The 16,268-nt window shown below is 37.8% G+C and overlaps 1 protein-coding gene across 5 annotated transcripts in view; it reads right to left on the bottom strand.

Moving 5' to 3' along the window:
- Positions 1-16,268, bottom strand: part of LOC135770645 (arf-GAP with Rho-GAP domain, ANK repeat and PH domain-containing protein 1) — a 63,822-nt gene that overhangs the window by 30,689 nt on the left and 16,865 nt on the right. For 4 of the 5 annotated variants that reach the window (XM_065280304.1, XM_065280307.2, XM_065280306.2 and 1 more), the window contains exons 2-3: positions 14,780-15,634; positions 3,163-3,275 (exon numbers count right to left, since the gene is read on the bottom strand). In XM_065280304.1, the coding sequence (XP_065136376.1) occupies positions 3,163-3,275; positions 14,780-15,624 (958 nt within the window). In that variant the 5' untranslated portion in view covers positions 15,625-15,634. Of the gene's footprint in view, positions 1-3,162; positions 3,276-12,029; positions 12,217-14,779; positions 15,635-16,268 lie in introns of those variants that run through there. The other variant, XM_065280308.1, reaches the window with a different exon arrangement.

The raw sequence follows: 16,268 nt of genomic DNA, 5'->3' as shown, positions 1-16,268 counted from the left end.
AATTACACGTTTTTGGTTGTGTAGACGTAGTAGTTTGCTTGTAATTTTAAAAACATAAATATCGTTATGCTAATTCGTAAAGGAAACAACACAATGTTTCATCAAAAAAGACTATCTGAATCCATCGAAATACAATCATATTGCGTACCTACCTTTCCGAAAGAAACACTGCAACGACCATTTCAGACTTGCAGCTCGTGTAAAAAGAGTAAAGTTACCGACGTTAATTCGAGTTTTTACTGATCCAGACGGTTTTTGCCATTGATGTTTCAAAAGATGTCTTTGGTTTTGCGGCTCATGTGCAGGTTGTCAATTTAGTGTGTTTGGTGTCCAATTATTGCGTTTGGTCCAGTGTTAATTTCGTCAGACGAGACGAGAATAAATATGTTTGTCAACGACATTTTTCCATGAGTAAGACGAGACGATGAGAGAGACTACACAGATGTCCAAAAACGCTGACTAAAACTAAATTAAAATGCGTTATTGTTGACGAAAAAGATGAGACTAAAATGTTTTGCATAAAATAAAAACTAAGATAAAATCTCTCTTCATTTTCGTCTACAATCGTCTCTACTAGAAATAGAATATTCAGCCATCACGTTACACCTTCAAAATACACTGAATGAGTTTGCGCTGTTGCTCAAGTTAGTACAGGTCTCATACTGCAGTTGCTGCCAGCCTGTGGCTGGTGACAGCAACACAAAACTACATCGAGCAAGAACAAAACACCCATAGATAGCAAACATGAGCGCTGACATCATTTGTGAATGTGTGTCTTAAACCAGAAAACCAGACACGTTTAACAAAGTTACATTCAACAAAAATCATTCAACAAGTCTATGCTGTCAGGTGATTATGATGTTTAACCAATATTTGAGATGTGTGAAACACTACATGGCTGATATGGTTATCAGAACTAATCTGATAACCAGATTAGTCTCTAGTCTTTAAAAAAAGACAAAAATGTTTTAACTAAAACTTGACTAAGATATATTGAGTTTTCTTTTGACTAAAACTAGACTAAAATGACAAGACTTTTAGTCGACTAAAACTTGACTAGCAAAAAAAGATATGTGAATGACTGAATATGACTAAAACTAACAAGGACATTTGGCACAAGCCTAAGACTAAGACTAAATTAAAAAATAGGTGACAAAATGAACACTAGTTCAATGATTTGTTAAAAATATTTTGCTCCTACTTCTTTCATAGATTAGTGGTTCTCAGGGGGGCTGCGAGATGGTGCCAGGGGGGTTCTAGTTTTATGACATTTTATAAAATAAATTAATTTATCATGAATTCTGTGCAATTAAACCTAAAAAATAAGACTACTAACCAACAGCAGTACTTTGTATCATTTAATATGTTTTGTTTAATTAAAACTTGAGTTTTAGAACAGTTTCTTGTCATAAATTTTCTTGCGCCGTACACAAGGGGGGCCGCACGCTGAAAAAGTTTGAGAACCACTGTCATAGATGACATATATTTATAAAAATACATTTAGACAACTTAACATAGTGATTGCTATCAGGATATGAGGAGACTTTCAACCAGCATAACTAAAAATGTTTCTGGATCAAATTAGATATCCTTACTTTAAATTGCGCAAATAGAAAATAGCAAAAATAGTTTTTTACACTGGCATAAGGTGTTTTTTATACAATTTGGAAAATGTGTATTTCGCAAAACTGCAATGGAAATGTTTATTCACATTTTCAGGTCACCTGATGCAAGTAAGTCACAATTATAATTTGAAGATGACCCAGTAGGTACTAGTGCTGTGTTCAAAATATCGATACGACAATACATCGTCATGGACGCCTGACGATGCGGGCATCGATACAGCACCTTCCGTATCGATTCGGATGCACTTTTGAAAGTAACGTGATGAATCGCTGTTGATCCGTGATCCATATGGAAAGGACGCATGTGTCCCGTGGAGTACGTACAGATAAAGGTAGCGGGGTATACTTTCACTTTACGTGTCTGTCTCGCTGGCGCACGTGTCTGCATAGCGAGCCGCGTACTCGCTCTCTCTCTCGCGCGCGCGCGTATTTAAAATCAATGAGTTCAGTATGAAAGCGCAGATATCTTAGCCTATACTACTGCAAAGGGCTTTATTAGCCATGCTCTTATAAAACAGTACTAACGCATTTGAGAAGAAACACGACAAAGATTTGCATGTGAAAAGTGAACGTCTAGAGAAGAGATACAGAGCTACTTCAAACTATAGCTGTCAAATTAATAATCTGATTTTTACTAAATAGTATTAACTTTGACTGCATGTTTATAGATATATTCATAAATATAGAATAATTAAGTGAGAGACAAATATAATGCCTAGAGTAAGGCACTATCTTTGTAAAACTGCTTTAATAAAAACATAAGTACTAACTCTGGGATTTTAAGCATTTCTATGTTACCCTAAAAGCTAATAAATGAATGACATTAACACAAATGTTACAACACTGCTTATTCAATGTACAATAAACAGATAATAATAAATTTAATTCAAAATAGTCTTGTATCGTGATGCGCATCGTATCGAGACCTTTGTATCGGGATACGTATCGTATCGAGAAATGGTTGGCGATACACAGCCCTAGTAGGTACTAAAACCTCCATAAACACCTCAATACAGGCCTGCTCACAACTATAAGGGTTTTCCTTGCCAACAATATTTGGATAATGCTCTTACATCTACTTGATTTAAAATAATCTACTATTCCCTTCAAGAAACACCTATACATTGCCACTCATAAGGGGCTTTCTTAGGAATTAATGTTTGGATAATACTCTGGATACTTTGAACTACGTCTCCTACTGTTAAAAATAATGCCTAGTGCGGTGGATATGATATGATATTAGCAAACCTACCAACATCAGTCAACGTGATATTTGGAATGACTTCATGAGAGGAAAAACTAAGTTTCAGTTGCATATCATCAATTTATGGAAACGCCGTCATTTCACAATAGTCTTTTGTTGACATTTTTAAAAAAAACCTTTTGCACAAATCTGCAATACAAACGCAGCTAGTGAAGAAAAATCCATAACTTGTCACACATCTCAAATTTAACACAAAATTCCCAGACTCCCAATTTGTGTTATTCTGGAATTTTTCACTTTCCTGTTAGGTGATTCAATTAAGAGTCTACTCACTGTTTTTGATGGCTGGCAGTGGGAATGCTTTTCTGGGGCTCTCGCTTGGAGGTTTAGTCCGTGGTGGAATTTCTGGAAAAGGATCTGGATCCGGATGTTCATCCACAGGAGGACTGTAGGAGTTGAGTGGAGGACAGACATAAGTTGACTCATTATTATTCATACAAGACAGAAGACCCAAACATTCTGCAGAACGTCTTCATTCTGATGAAACATCAGTCAACCCTAATCCAGAACTACTGCATACTGCTGTTTACAGAGAGAGGCCAACACACCTGCGCAGAGGACAGCACGCCTGCGCAGAGGACAGCACGTCTGCGCAGAGGACAGAACTAGGGCTGGGACAACGCGTCGACGTAATCGACGACGTCGACGCAAAAAATACGTCGACGCAAAATATGCGCGTCGATTCGTCAGACCCAAAAAGGCGGCGCAGTAGTAGCAACGCGAGTGGCTTCAGTCCACGACAGTTTCACACAGCAAGGGTGAGCAGTGCCTGCGGCCGTGCGGCGCATGGTTTTTTCAGCGCCCATGTAAAACAAGCATGCACCCCGCCGCATGAGCAGCGCGAGCTCGCGGCTCGAAACGGATATAAACGGAGGTCGGACCCAGCTGCAAATACTTGGGCGGCTCTGTAGCAACAGTGCTGCAATCGTTTCTGCGTGGTTCTGCTGCGCTGCTCAAGCTCAATTAAAGTGAAAGTGCTTTGTTTATGGTTTAAATGCTCGTGGATTTACGCGAAAAAGTGTCATTTTACCATAAAATCATGAATGTGATGCCAAGTGTGTTTTAAACAGTCATTTGAGAAATTTAACAGAAAGCAATGAAATATGTCACTGTTGCCAGAAGACTGCGCTTTCATTCACTCTCTGTCCAGCAGTAAATGAGTCCTCATCTATCTTAACAAACTTAAGAGAAAGAGATTTAATAATATATGTGCTTCTTAAGTCTATAATAAGTCTATCTTAAGTTTATATCTGTCATTAAATGGACTAGAACAGCACGAAAACAATGTGGATTAAACAAATCTAGTTATAAAAATTACACAGACCATCAAAAGGCACATTGAAGAGGTTTTGCTCATAAATGCATGTAAAATAAAGTAATTTGAACTTGAGATTTTTATACGGTTACTTAACTGCACAGTATGCACTGCAAATGCTTTATTGAATGCAACCTCTGTCTAAGAATGCATTATTTTGCATTTGTATAGTCTTTTTTATTTTGAAATTTTAAGAGCAATAAAGATATATTGAAATGTTTACATTCAGATATGTGAATCAACATGTATAACTTGCTATTAGTTAATTAATGGGGAGATAATCGAGAATCGAATCGAATCGAAGTCGAATCGGACTGACAAAATGAATCGTTAGATTAATCGATGCATCGAAAAAATAATCGCTAGATTAATCGTTAAAAAAATAATCGTTTATCCCAGCCCTAGACAGAACGCCTGCGCAGAGGACAGCACGTCTGCGCAGAGGACAGCACGCCTGCGCTAACACACCAACATGACTAAAAACAGGTCATATTTCCCCTTTCCTCACATCCGCTTGAGATCAGACTCATGTGGATGTTGAAACAATGATTCTTCCTGTGGGCCCCTGAGGTCCAGTTAATAAACCAAAAACAAAAAGAAATGTTTCACCCCATTCAAAAACCTTTCCAACAAAACCGCATGACTCCGTTAGACCTTCAATCTCTGACCTGCCCATCAGTTTATACTGATTCAGTTTAAATCAAAGACATCATGACAATAAGAAACAAATCTTCAACAATACTACAAAAAACATACTACATACTGTTTCACAAACATGTGGTCATTTGGGAAATTATATTTGCCTTGCTCTTTTAACATACGTATGTTTATTGTACTATAAAAAAATAATCTGTCAGAACTCCGTACTTCCTAGCTGCTTTGGCTAAAACTCATGTCTGATTTGTCTCATATAACATTTATTATATGCAGTGCTCTGTGGAAAATGAACCTGATAACTAGAAACAGTAGCAATAGCTCCGTCTTTGTGAACCGTTGTTAAATTAAGCTCGGCTTACGTTTTTGTTAAATAATGTTAAATTCAGATATTCTGGTTAGATCCATCTGTCGTTTTTACCAGATAACCATGGAGCAAAGTTTTCTCCGCAGTGAGCATTATTGTAGATGAACAGGCCTTTACCGGAGCAGGTCGGCTAAATACGGTTGTCTTTCTTCACAAAAACATGTCAAACTAAATAAAGAAGATATTCATATGCCGACTGTGCAGTCTGTTATGTAGCCCATGTTTGTTCATTCACTACGGGCTCTCACTTGGTGTTTGGAGTCTATTTACATGATGATAGTGTAGGGGTGAACGATATGGGGAAAAGATCAAATCACGATTGTTTTGCAAAAACAATCACGATTTCATGATTTTATCACAGATCTTTTTTAATGTTGCTTTTAAAGACTATTTTGCCATTACTGAGCCTTAATACAGCCATACTAATGCCCCCATTTAAAAATGCAATCCTACAAGGTAACAAATATATGCGCAGAAAGTGCACGAACAGTACGCGTACAACAGCGCATGCACAAGAAAATATTGAGACAGGACACTCCACTACAAAAATTACACAAAAGGAAATTGACAGCATTTGCATAAACACTATCATTTTCTCATCTTTTATTTTCACTTCTTCCAAGAACAGAAAGCTGTGGAGCATTTTCCACCATAATGTTTGATTCATCTTCTTTGTTTTTTTGATATTTGCTCTAAACCTAGTTTGCAGTGGTGGATCGCTACTTTTCTTCACTTAAGTTAAATTATTTAATGTACTGTAAATGTCGCAAATCAGTGCTGCCTGATAGCCTGGTAGAGTAATAATTTCAATGGGAAAAATCATTTGTATTGTGTATGTGTGGAACACGGTCATCCCTGTGTAGCCGCGGTGAGTATACTTTGAAAGCTCAGCGGACGTGTGCGAGCCGAAGACGGACGCGGAATAAAAGTATACATGGCCCTTAACTCGCCTTCATGTAGCGCGCACCTCAGTTTGTCGCATACTTGATGTAGGCACGATCCAACAATATTTCCAAAAAATGATTGTGGAGACATTTTAATAGTTTACGGTCAAATATCGTCATCTCGCACACCCCTAAAGTCCTCAAACTTTAATTAATAATTTCTGTAAGATCGAGAAGTACTGAATTTGTGCTAATGTCCGACTTGAAACACCAAGGATTTGACTCAGAATTGAGGTTTTAACGTCATTCTTTTTAGGCTATTTTTATAATGTATGTCACAATTAACATCATTTAAATAAATTAATATTCGAATATTTGTTAATCATAAGCTCAAATATTCACATATTATATTTAGGGATGGGCCGATAAATCGGCTGATGATGCTTGCTATGTTTCTCAATGAATTACGGGGAAATGCCGCTACGTCCAAAAGCCAAAGGGCGCTCTCATGCAGAAACTCATTATGGATTGCAATTTGCAGAAGAAAAACCGAATCTCGCATTACACACGAATCTCCATGAAATACTGTGGCTTAAGCATATATTTATATCGCTTTTCTTCAAACCTTTTCAGGTATTTTCATGATAATAAAGAATATTTATAATGACTTTGTTTGACGAGTGTTGCAACTGTGGTGCTATTGAGCAAGGCACCTTACCCTAATTGCTCCCCCGGCACTGCCCACTGCTCCGGGTGTGTATGTGTTCATGACTTGCAGTGCGTGTGTTCACTACTCACTAGAATGGGTTAAATGCAAAAGGTCACATTTCGAGTATGTGTTACATACATGACAAGCTTGTCACTTTCCCTTTTTCAAATGCATGTTATAAACGACTGAAACTAACAGTGGTTTCAGATTGATAAGGACTTACTGATCAAAAGCCACAGTACATGAAATAGCTGTGCATATTATCGGCTGGGCGATTCAGAATCATTATTATTAGTGTATATCGGCATTTATAGTCCCATCCCTAATTATATTTCTGAAAAATGCCCATCCTTAGTAAAGATTTCTCTGAGGATTACTGAGGGTTCTTCTTAAAATAATACAATAATACAATAATACATGCAGACTATACTGCATCCGACAGTAATGTCACAAAACCAATCATGCACAACACAACTATCATAACAGCGTCTTTCAAAGAGAGGATTTAAAACAGAACAGAAAATGATGATGTTGTTTCGTGATGTACAAATCACGCTAACACTATATGAACAATAAAAACCCAGTTAACCAAAGCATAAATGCAGTGAATAATGTGCCATGTGCACCACTGACTGAGCAGTTCAGAAACACAGTTTATTCAGTTATTAGATAATATTTCACACATGTACAAACTTCCTCTAATTATCAGAACTGTGTTGCAATAAACATTAACCCCTTCAGACCCTGCGTCCACTGGAACGGACATCACATGTTTTGTGGTTTAAACCAATAAAAATCAACCAATCAAAAAATAATCAGGTCTGAAGGGGTTAACAACTTCAATTTTAAGATTTCAGAAGTTTGTCAAATGTCTTCTAATGACAAATTACCAATCTGGAAAGGTCAAATGTTTGCTTTAAACAGAGACTCGGTTTGTTCCTGGCCAATTTTTACACAAACACAAAGTGAGTAAAATCAGTAAAGTTTCAGTACTTCATGTGTCATCCTGAAAACAGAAGCCACAGTTCTGATATCAAGACACAAGCAGAGCTTAAACTTACATTAGATTAGATTCAAAATGTTGGTCATTGTGCACAGTACAAGTACAGGGCTAATGTATGGAGCTAGAAGAGTCTCAATAAAGATAAATGCACACACTACATTCACATATGCACACACAGGATTCATAAATACACAACCAATTCAGAAATTGCAAACAACATTTACAAATCACTCAAGATTCACAAATGCACAGGACAAGATTCAGAAATGTATTTCTGATGCACACACAAATATATCTTGATTTACAAACTATTTTTGGTCTGTGAACTTTACTGCATTTAATGCCTTTTTTAAACAGGGAATGATCTGCAACCAATTAGATATCTCCCTTGTTTTAGCCAATCACAAGAACGGACCCCACGTGGGGGATTGTTTACTTATAAGCCAATCACATGACCTTTAAGCTGGTTTGCCAACCGCAGTAAAGTTCACAGACCAAAAACAGTTTGTAAATCAAGATATATTTGTGTGTGCATCAGAAATACATTTCTGAATCTTGTCCTGTGCCATCCTGAAGCAAAAATACTACTAACCAACAATAATCACAGCCTATCACACCATTATAAAATTCTGCATAGAAAACGTCCTACCTTTGATCATTTACAGTAAAACGAATGTACGAATAGAAAACACGCGTACACCTCACTTTCAGACGTGAAATCTATAAATCGTAAATGAGTGCGCAGCTGAACAGTTGCAGATTTCCTGCCTAATTAATGTAATTGACATATAAAAGAGCACATGTCAATGTTTAAATCCTTTTCCAGCAGCAATAATGGCTTATATTTACCTAAACTGGCAGCAATCAGAAAAGGAAAAGTGCGTACATCTGCTTAAACCCTGAAGTGGCGCTAATCACTTTTCCACGTCAAAGCTTTTATAAATATCGACTTTGCCCTGGATTTTTGCATACGCACACTTTACGATCAAATCTGTGGGTATGCACGCTTTGTAAATGAGGCCTCCATCAAATCCAGAAAAAAACTCAACAAACAAACTAGGCGGACGAATCACCGTAATATTGCCTAGCTTGGCAGTGAAATACAGCTCTTTGTAGTTAATGCCGCTCCATCTGAAGACAGGTGATGGTGATTTACTACTAAACACAGAACCGGCTTTACTGATGAGATGCGCAAGATAATTGCATTAATCGTGCAGCACTACTAGCAAATACCAAATGTATTTATACAGTAGCTAGCTAGCCAGTAAATCAGATATCTAAATGTAAACTAGCACTATTATAATAACTATAATAATGTTTATTATGCTTACTCAATTAAAAACTCAATTAAAGTTCTACATGCAATTAAATAAGTCAAGACTTCATTTTAACTTATATGATATTGTTTATATAAATTTCCGTACATTTCCAAATAGTTCCCATAAATTCCCGTTAAATTTCAAATGTGGAATATTTCCGAAATTCCCCAGATTAAATTCTCATGGAAAGTTTCCGGAAATTTTAACGGAAACTCTCCGGCCCTTTGCAAACCTAGATCTCACTACCAATAGCTAAAGTTAACTTATGACTAAAACACATGGAAATCTAACTGAAGCATTTACTTACTGAGAGTCATTCATCTGTGATAAAGTCATTCACAAGAATCTTCTCGACCAAATATAAATAACAATCTCTCTCTTTATGTGATTCAAAACAACGACATCCAAAAACATTTACTCTACGTATGCTACATATCCATGATGCTAACCGTTTATGCATGTATTGATGGAAACATCTCAACCTGTATCTCAGCTAGTCACACTTAACCAATGAAGATTCATTTACAGAAATATGAAAACTCAGAGCTTTAAAGATATAAGGAACACAACCAAATAACCTGATAGACGCACACGTGAGTGAGTGTTTAATAGTAATGAACTTTGAACAGGTAATGGTCAAACACATTCACTAATACGCTTTGTGGAAGCAAACAGCTCATGTTCAACACAGCTCAGTAATATTGATAACTTACTATTTGTATGAATGACTGAATTAAGTAAGAGATAATTTGTGAATAAAAAAAATCTAACACAAACTACATCAACTTTTGTTTAGTAGAGCACGCAATACAGTAAAGAACACAAGGGGGCTACAGTTATGGGTGGGCAATAAATTGCCTGCGATTCTCATGCGTTACAAACATTTACTACACAGAGCCGTATTTCACAGAGAAGCTCTGCAAAATCGCATACATTATCAGAGTCGATTTGTCCACGATTATGAATTCGATTTTGCCTACTGTAGCTTCTTGAAGAAATAAGTCTCTGTGTAGTAAATGCCGCTCCATCTGCAGCTGATGGGGAATTACTACTAATCATCACGAAACTGGCTTTACTGATGAAACACGCATGAGAAACACCCATCGCTACAGTGTGTGGTTTTAATTTTTTTTACTAAACATACAGCTGCGGTTAGACTCAGAATAACTAGCATGAGAACTACACACTGACCAACACTGCAGAGAAAACCTGCACTGAAGGTGCATGGAAGGGAAAAGTGTTTGAGGTCAACAAAATAATGTCTCTCTTTTATTATTATTATATTTTCTTGTTAATACTTTAGTGTGTGAATCATCCAGCACCATCTAAACCCCACCCCTGTATGAAGAACTACAGACCTGACACTTATGAGATACCATCACACCCTAGTACACACATCACATAGCCGTATACCACGGGCCTGTTGAATTCTTTAGTCTGATTGGCTAAGAAATGTTCCAGGGGTGTGCATTATTTTTCGATAAACGCACACTTGACCTGTCTAATGTCTTAAAGGTGCTGTAGAATGTAAAACTGTATTTACTGTAGGCATAGATGTATAATGAGTCTCAAACACGATTGTTTCCTCCTTATGTAAACATCGTGCATTGAAAAGACTGCTAAAAAATAGTCCAATCTCAACATAACACCAACTGTTAAATTAAGTACAATGTTGTTACTTGTTACAATGCTAAAACAAAGTTGTAACTGCGGAGTTAGCGCTGTATGCTAGTTAATGCTATATGCTAGCGTTAAGGCTGAAGTTCTATTATTGACGTTACAGTTACGTTTTGCAGGTCCATACTAAAAAACACAAACTTACCACTCAGAAACATCCATTCAATCGCCAAAGAATTGATTATTCCTCAAAATCTGATACATAAGATCATACATAAGATCTGTTTACACAAACACAGAGCTACAGAAGGAGCAGCTCTGAGAAACAGCCAATCAGAGCAGAGCTCAACATTACTATTCATGACCATTTCATTCTAAGGGGAAATCTTAGGGTTGTAAATTGACACGTAAAACCATCTCTGGATCATTTTTGCACTTAATAAAGCCACAAACAGATTATTTTAATGCATTCTTTGGCACCTTTAAAATAACCACCAGCGTAATGTCTGTGGGAAACGTGGTATAGGCAGAATAATGGATTCCAGTCCTTTGAATTATTTGGAAATAATGCACACCCACGGTGTAATACTGCATACACACCAAACACGAATCATTGCGTTCCTTACTCTATATTACTTGTGAAATCTAACTTTGTGTCATGCAAAAAGATGTGTTTTGATGCGAATAGGGCGTGTTTTCCCGACAACTGCGCCGCCCTATTCACATCATTCACACATCACCCAGTGCAAGTTTGCATCTATTTGCATCTTTGCATTGACTTCAACTTGTATGTTATCTTCTCATGCAAATCATTAAGTTCGCCTTTGGTGTGTACGTCCCATAACTCTGCTTCGCGTCATGCCACATCACCACCTTGGCTGTGCTTTATTTTCGAATAATTCAACAGCGGTCGTCAATTATTCCTTTTACGTATGCTAACAAACCTCAAGAACAACCACAAAGAAAGTGCAAGAAATGAGTAAAATCACAAGGAAAATTGTCATCTCCAACATGTCTGTCAAGCCCAATCAGAGTATCTGAAATTCACACAGTTTCACTTCACCAGAATCTCTTTGATTTGAACATTTCTAAACTCCCACAGAGACACTGTGACAACACCAAACACCTTAACAAAACCTCGACCCGTTTTTTTCAAAACACAAACACAATAAAACATTCACATCTGTAAAAATTGGTAAGAGAGAGAGAGAAACACACAAACTGAGGTAGGAAATAAAGCAAACAAATGTCCACTTCCCACACTGAACTTACATTCTCAAACAGACCCAATGAAGCCATCACAGACCGTCCAGATAGTGTTACAGGTGAATATACAGTACATCTTACATCAGTGCCAGGTGATATCATCCAATACACAAGTGTAAAAAAATACAACAACACAGCCAGAGAATCACTGAAGTGATCGAGTCTGCCAACCGCACAAAAGAGAGACGGAAGTAAAGCTCACTGTTGTCGTGTGTGTGTGCGTGCGTGTGTGTATTGTGTGTGTGAAAAACAACCGTTTCCTGATTTCTGTCTTCTGTTTCAAGCGCTTACAAGGACAAACTTAAACAAACAAAACTAAAAAATTAGACAAAACATTCAAACACAACCTCTCTTTCAATACTCAAGAGCACAAACATAAGTATTGTATGCACAGATAAACATACAAATTTAAAAAAACACAGCTATCTCTCAGAGTCCCTGACAATTAACTGTTTGTGTCTGTATTATAATGATTTTATCAGAAAAATGAATCAGAAACTGACTATTGAGCAATGTTACCAAACTTCAGAAATATGATTCATGAACACCATCAGACAGACCGAATCACTTTAAATCAAATGATGCTTTATACAGAATCCAGTAGATATAAAGCTGCTCATCTTAAAGTGTAGACACAGTCTAATGCACGGCATTGTGGGACGGCAGCTCGTCGTTTGAAGAAAACCAACACATAACAGGACATCTGCTGACCTCTAGTGTTCACAAACACTAAACACATCATTTAAGGGTTTTAAACAAAACTAACACTTAAATCACCACAGAGAGTAAAAATGGCTTTGGCAAGTAAATATAACAGAGTAATAAATCAATTGTCAGTAAGGTTTAATAATATATGTCTGATATAAATCACAGAACTTTCACCAGGGTAAACCCACACTTCTTTTTCCATATATGTGTGTTTCACACCTAAACATTTTTGGTTACACATTACAATAAGGTTCATTAGTTAACATGAACTGTACTTATACAGTATTTATTTATCTTTGTTCATGTTAATTTCAACAATTACTAATACTTTATTAAAATCTAATTAACGTTAGGTAACGCAAAGTGAACAGGGTTTCCCACAGCACATTTCAGTTCAGGCGGCCTGCCTAAGCTTGGAAACCCTACCGCCTTAACTAGGTCGTCCAAACAAAAGGCCGTCAAGTGCATCTCGGAGAATAGCGCGTACGTGCTTCACACAGCGAGCGGGGAGGCTCGCCACACGGCAGACATGAGAAAGACGTGGTCCGGACCGCCACTGTCTGTAGGATAACTAGCCAGTTGATAAAACATCTCGGAGAAAAGCGCGGACGCGCTTCACACCGTGAGCGTGCACGCGTTCCACACGGCCGAAATGAGATACGACGTGGTCCGTCATGTCTGGAGGATAGCCAGTTGACAAAACACGTGTCCGTGAGAACTGTTAGTGGACTTATGTTTTGGGTTTATTTAAGCCTGTTATTGTATTAGTCTATAGTTCTTGCAAATTTAAAGTAAGTTAGCTGGTGATTTTGTTGTTTGAGCAACCTGCTAGCTAGGTTTCACGTACCTGTTGATTCGATATAATTGTTGAGCGCTCTTGCTCACTTTATTAATGCGCACTATTTACATGCTACAGTAGTTACATTATTTAAGATAATGTAATTAATAGTGGGAATAATCAGTTTTTACCAGTTTTGCACCATCTATCATCGTTCGCATGACGTTCTACAACATCTGCTTTAGTTTGTGTTTATTAACTCTTTAGTTTCACTTCATCACGCAGCTATTCCCATTAGAGGTATCTGTTAAAAACATTAAATTCATTAATAATCTAGTATGTGTTCATTTTCTGTCATGGTTTCTTCAAAATTAAGTTTTATTTGAGTGTTTTAAATAAAAATATTTTAATTTTCATCATGACGCACAGGCCCCGCCCATTTGATTGACAAGCCCTCTGTCCCGCCCACTCACCCAACCCTACCACCTTAACTAACAAATTTTCTGCGGGAAACCCTGGTGAACTAACATGAACAAACAATTAACAGGTTTATTTTTATTAACTAACATAAAAAAAGATTAATAAATACTGTAACAAATGTTTACTTGCTCATGGTTCATGTTAGATAATACATTACCTAATGTTAACTAATGAACCTTACTGTAAAGTGTTACCAATTTTTCTTAGTTAAAAAATAAAGTTTATGAGTATACAGTTATACAGTATACATATGTACTATATTACCATATCATTTAATCTCACTGTTTGAGTTGAGCAGGCACGTTTAAGTTTCTTTCCCTATCAGAGAACAACCCACAAACACGCATGCACGCACACACAAACACACACACACACACACACACACACACACACAAACGCACATGCACCAACACCAAACGCACACAACCACACACACACGCACGCACAAACACACACACGCACACATACACACTCATACTGGCAGGAAAAACACACACTTATGATTTTCCAGTTCTGGCTCATGTCACCCGTGTGATGTTCAAACCACATGAAACCTTGTGTCAGCTGACAGGAAGTGATGCAAAACCCCCAGTTTGTGCAAGTGTGTTGTGTAAAATCATTCAGTGTAATATACTGAAACAAGTTGTGTTCAAAATAACATTTTTACACAATGTACAAAATAGTATACTGTAGAGTAAGCTGGATTACATGCACAGTACACAACGTACCACACATCATACAGCACTCACCCTACACGACATCAATAGTAATAATCATAATGCATCAGTACCTGAAACTGGACAGTCTACTGGGTGAGCCGAAATGTGTGGTCGTGGTAACAGAAACACGTGGTGGGGGAAGAGGGGGTCTGGAAGGAACTTGAGGGGCTAACTGGGCATCTTGAGGTTCTTTGGAGACAGCGAAGCACTTGGGAGGAAGAGGAGGAGCCGTTTCTTCCTGAGCAGGTAAGGAACACTGTTCATACAGGTGGAACTGATCGAAAGAGCAAGATGATGATGATAATGAAGATGATGATGGAGAGAGGGAGTGAGTGGGAGACACAGGTGAAAGTTTCCTCTCATTCCTCTGGACCGGCTGCGGGGGGCCTTTCAGAGGCAGGTGTTCTGGGCAAACCCTCGGAGCAGGGGTGGGTTTGGATCGCTCGGCGGGTGTGGGCATTACCCTCCGCTCGGGAACAGTTGGGTGTTGCAGGTTCCTCACAGTGTTGCAGTCAGAGGATGTCTCCAAGGAAGTGGATGTGAAGGGCACCGGAGGTCTATTGGGCGTGACTCGGGGGGGTACAGGTGGTGGATTATTTAAATGTACGCTGTTGTCTTTATTTTCTTTATTTTCTGCAGACGCTCTGAATTTTGTCCTCTCTCTGGGAACGGGCCTGTCTTCCTCTTTCTCTTCATCTTCCTCAGATCCTGCCTCAGAGGGAAAGACCTTGCGTATGCTGCCGAGAATCCGCTTTCTGTGTCCGGGAAGAGACACCCCCATCTGCTGCAGTTCTGCAGATGTTAAATCCCGGCATTCCCGCAGCGTACCCAGCCCAGCCTCCCTGAACGCCAAGCTGTACTGGTCGAGCCGGAGGACGCTTAACCACTCGGCCACAGGCTGGAAACTCCCTGACATGACCGGAAAACTGCAGAGGGAGTAAGAAACGGAAAGAAGGGGACAATCAAATAACACCATCAGTAACAAAAACCCACAGATAATTTCCTTAACATCTGTACAACCTGTGAATTTGACTATGAATAATAAACTGAGACTGTATGAAAAAAATCTAAATACAAACATAAGTACATAAGTGCAGAATTATATTTGTGTCAACTGTTGCTTTAACTTGAAGGTTTAAAGGAAAATTGTTATCTAGAAATTATCTTATTTACTCCATCGGTCAAGGAAACCAGCAAAAAAGAAAAAAAAAACATGTCAGTCTGTATCTTATCTGATCTAAGAAAACATGACATTTAAAGGGGTCATATTATGAGATTTTTTTAAGATGTAAAGTAGGTGTTTGGTGTCCCCAGAGCACGTATGTGACGTTTTAGCTCAAAATACCATACAGATAGTTTCTTATAACATGTTAAAATTGCCACTTTGTAGGTGTGAGCAATAATGTGTCGCTTTTGGGTTGGGCTGCATAACAACTAATCGCAACTAATCGTTTGCAGAATAAAAGTTTTTGGTTACATCATATATGTATGTGTACTGTGTATAATAATTATGTATATATAAATAATATAAATTATATAAAAATATATACAAAACTATCA

Source organism: Paramisgurnus dabryanus, chromosome 8 (assembly GCF_030506205.2).
Source record: "Paramisgurnus dabryanus chromosome 8, PD_genome_1.1, whole genome shotgun sequence".
NCBI lineage: Eukaryota > Metazoa > Chordata > Actinopteri > Cypriniformes > Cobitidae > Paramisgurnus > Paramisgurnus dabryanus.
This window is presented reverse-complemented; position numbering and strand designations above follow the sequence as displayed.